Source organism: Meleagris gallopavo, chromosome 25 (genome assembly GCF_000146605.3).
Source record: "Meleagris gallopavo isolate NT-WF06-2002-E0010 breed Aviagen turkey brand Nicholas breeding stock chromosome 25, Turkey_5.1, whole genome shotgun sequence".
Taxonomy (NCBI): Eukaryota; Metazoa; Chordata; class Aves; order Galliformes; family Phasianidae; genus Meleagris; species Meleagris gallopavo.
In genome coordinates this window covers 371,479-375,058 of record NC_015035.2, presented here as the reverse complement: position 1 = coordinate 375,058, position 3,580 = coordinate 371,479, and the positions used below count along the sequence as shown (strand labels likewise).

Sequence of the window (3,580 nt, the reverse complement as noted above, 5' to 3'; positions counted from 1 at the left end):
CAGACCCCACACTGCCCCATACAGACCCCACACAGCCCCATACAGACCCCACACTGCCCCATACAGACCCCACACAGCCCCATACAGACCCCACACTGCTCCATACAGACCCCACACAGCCCCATACAGACCCCACACAGCCGCATACAGACCCCTACTCAGCCCCATACAGACCCCACAACCCCACTCAGCCCCCCTACAGCCCCACTCAAGCCTATACAGACCCATACAGACCCCACAAACCTACTCCATCCCACTCAGCCCCACTCAGCCCCATACAGACCCCACAGCCCCACACAGCCCAATACTGACCACACAACCCCACACCATCTCACTCAGCCCTACCCAGCCCCGCTCAACCCCACACAGACCCGTACAGATCCCACAGCCCCACAAAGCCCCACACCACCCCACTCAGCCCCATACAGACTCCACAGCCCCACAAAGCCCCACACCACCCCACACCACCCCACTCAGCCCTACCCAGCCCCAATCAACCCCATAAACACCCATACAGACCCCACAGCCCCACACAGCCCAATACAGACCCCACAGACCCACACTGCCCCACACCACCCCACTCAGCCCAACTCAGCCCCATACAGCCCCATTCAACCCCATACAGACCCCACAACCCCACACATCCCCCCACATGCCCCCACCCCACCTGTACGACACCAGGACTGCTGTGTGCAGGGTTGGGCTCCTCCTCATCTTCCTCCACACTGGAGGTGCCAAAGGGTTTCCCATCCACTCTGTCACCTGTAAGGGCACAATGTGGGTGGGGGTCCCAACACAGCAAGGAATGGACATAGGAAGAGGGAAGATCCTTTTTTCCCTGAATCCCCATAGATTTTCCCTGCAGCCTCACATCACCTGGCTCTTTGGGGCCGTCCCGTTCCCCTGCAGGGACGTCACCCTGCTGCAGAGATGGTGACACCGTTGTCCCTTCTGGGGCAGTGGGTTTGGGCTGTGGGTGGCACAGTGGGTGAGACTGAGCCCAGCAGCACAGCACTGCGTGCCAGCCCAGCACCCACCTGTGGCTCTGTGGCTGCCAGGACTCCATCCTCATTGGGGCTGCGAGGAGAAGTGGTCAGCAGATCTTCGTGCTGCCCTGGAGCAGCATTGGGCTGCAGCCCCCTGCCCGCCCTCACCTCACCTCTCCTCCCGCGCACCCTCCTCATCCTCCTTCTCCTCCAGCAGCCACTCCCTGATGGCCTCCAGCTCACCCTGGCTGAGCCTGCACTCCAGCTCTGCCGCTCCTGGGGACAGCAGGGACCTCAGTGGGCTGACACCCGTGTACCCACCCACCCATACTCCCACCCATCCGACCATACACCCATCCATCCACCCCTTCATCCATCCATCCATTCATCCCTTCATCCATCCATCTCCCCATCCCTCCATCCATCCCTCCACCCATCCATCCATGAATCCCCCATCCATCTCCACCCATCTCCCCATCCTTCCATTCTTCCACCCATCCATCCTTCCACCCCTCCATCCATTTCCCCACCCCTCCATCCATCCATCTATCCATCCCTCCATCCCTCCATCCCTCCATCCATCCATCCCTTCATCCCTTTATCCATCTATCCCTCATCCCTCCATCCCTCACCCATCCATCCTTCTATCCCTCCATCCATTTCCCCACCCCTCCATCTATCCATCTATCCATCCCTCCATCCATCCATCCATCCATCCATCCATCCATCCATTCCCCATTCCATCCCTCCATCCCTCCCTCCATGCCTCCACCCATCCATCCCTCCATCCATTTCCCCACCTCTCCATCCCTCCATCCCTCCATCCCTCCATCCCTCACCCATCCATCCTTCTATCCCTCCATCCACTTCCCCACCCCTCCATCCACCCATCCATCCATCCCTCCATCCATCCATCCATCCATCCATCCATCCATCCATCCATCCATCCATTCATTCCCCATTCCATCCCTCCATCACTCCATCCCTCTCTCCATGCCTCCACCCATCCATCCCTCCATCCATTTCCCCACCCCTCCCTCCATCCTTCCACCCATCCATCCCCCCCTCCATCCCTTCCTCCATCCATCCCCACTCCCCCCCCATCCTCCATACCCCACGGCCGCCTCCTGCGCCGGATGGACGCACGGACCAGGTCGGATCCCAGCAGGTTCCGATGGCGCTGGGCGCGGACGTGGCAGAACCATTCCCCTGTCAGGGTCCGCAGCCTCACCGGGTCCGACACCGACTGGCGCAGTTTGCTGCTCGGCCACGGGAGCAGCGCTCAGCTCTGGGTGCTGCTGGGGAACCCGTGCTCTGCGGCCCCTCATCCCATCACAGCCCCAAATGGTGGGGGAGGGAAGGGGGCGGGGATTGGGATGGGGACGTGGACTGGGTTGGGGACACAGATCAGGTTGGCGACACGGTCCGGATGGGAGACACAGATCAGATTGGGGGGGCACAGATAAGGTTGAGGGGACATGGACCAGGCTGGGGACACGGGTCAGGTTGGGGATGTAGATCGGGTTGGGGACATAGACCAAGGTGGGGAACGTGGATGAAGTGGGGGACACAGACCTGGTTGATGGGACACAGATCGGGTTGGGATATGGGTCAGACTGGGGGGACACGGATCAGAATGGGGGGGGGAGGCAGATGAGGTTTAGGGGAAATAGGGCAGATTGGGAACATAGACTGGGGGAACACGGGTGAGGTTGAGGAGACATCATGGACCAGTTGAGGGGACGCAGATTGGGTTGGGGTCACAGATCAGGTCAGGAATGTGGATGAGACTGGGGACACAGACCAGGTTGGGACATGGATCAGACTGGAGGGGGGGGAAGGGTATGGATGAGGTTTAGGGGACAGAGACCAGGTTGGGACATGGACCAGGTTGGGAGGACATGGCATGGGTGGGGGACATCGATCAGACAGGGGACACAGATCAAACTGGAGCGGGGACAAATGAGGTTGAAGGGACATAGACCATGTATATAAAGTTATATACATAAAGTTTGGGACATGGATCAGGTGGGGGACAAAAGTTGGTGACAGATCAAAATGGGGGAACACAGGTGAGGTTGAAGGGACATCATAGACCAGGCTGGGGACATGGATCAGGTTGGGGACACACGGATCAGACTGGGACACATGGACCAAGCTGGGGACATGGACCATGTCGGGGATACAGATGAGGTCAAGGGGACACAGATGAGGTTGGGGGACACGGCCCAGGCTGGGGACAGCATCCATCTCCCGCAATGTTCGGGACCCCCACCCCTCCGGGCTGACCCCACGTCTGTCCCTGCCCACGGGTGGCCCTGGGGGTCCCACCTGACTCGACCCTCCTCTGCGCGGCGCAGCAGAGCATCGCGGTGCAGCACCTCTGCGATGGCGCAGCGCTCCGCCTCGGTCAGGAAGCTGAGGTCCAGCAGCGCCTCGGGTCCCGGCTCCATGGGTGCTGCGGGCTCAGGGGGGGCTGGGGAGGGGGGATGGGGGTGAGCACAGCTCAGCGGTGAGGGAGCGGGGCGGTGGGCTGCAGTGGGGTGGGCAGCGCACGGCATTCCCACGCTCTGCAGTGAGATGGAGGCGGCTGG

General features: G+C 60.9%; 1 protein-coding gene across 1 annotated transcript in view; it reads right to left on the bottom strand.

Annotated features, from left to right (window-relative positions):
- Positions 1–3,481, bottom strand: part of TMEM222 (transmembrane protein 222) — an 8,131-nt gene extending 4,650 nt beyond the window's left edge. The window contains exons 1-6 of the mRNA XM_019622717.2: positions 3,318–3,481; positions 2,100–2,245; positions 1,160–1,262; positions 1,038–1,077; positions 877–970; positions 643–762 (exon numbers count right to left, since the gene is read on the bottom strand). Coding sequence (XP_019478262.1) covers positions 643–762; positions 877–970; positions 1,038–1,077; positions 1,160–1,262; positions 2,100–2,245; positions 3,318–3,439 — 625 coding nt within the window. The 5' untranslated portion in view covers positions 3,440–3,481. The remainder of the gene's footprint in view (positions 1–642; positions 763–876; positions 971–1,037; positions 1,078–1,159; positions 1,263–2,099; positions 2,246–3,317) is intronic.
- Between the last annotated feature and the right edge of the window lie 99 nt (positions 3,482–3,580).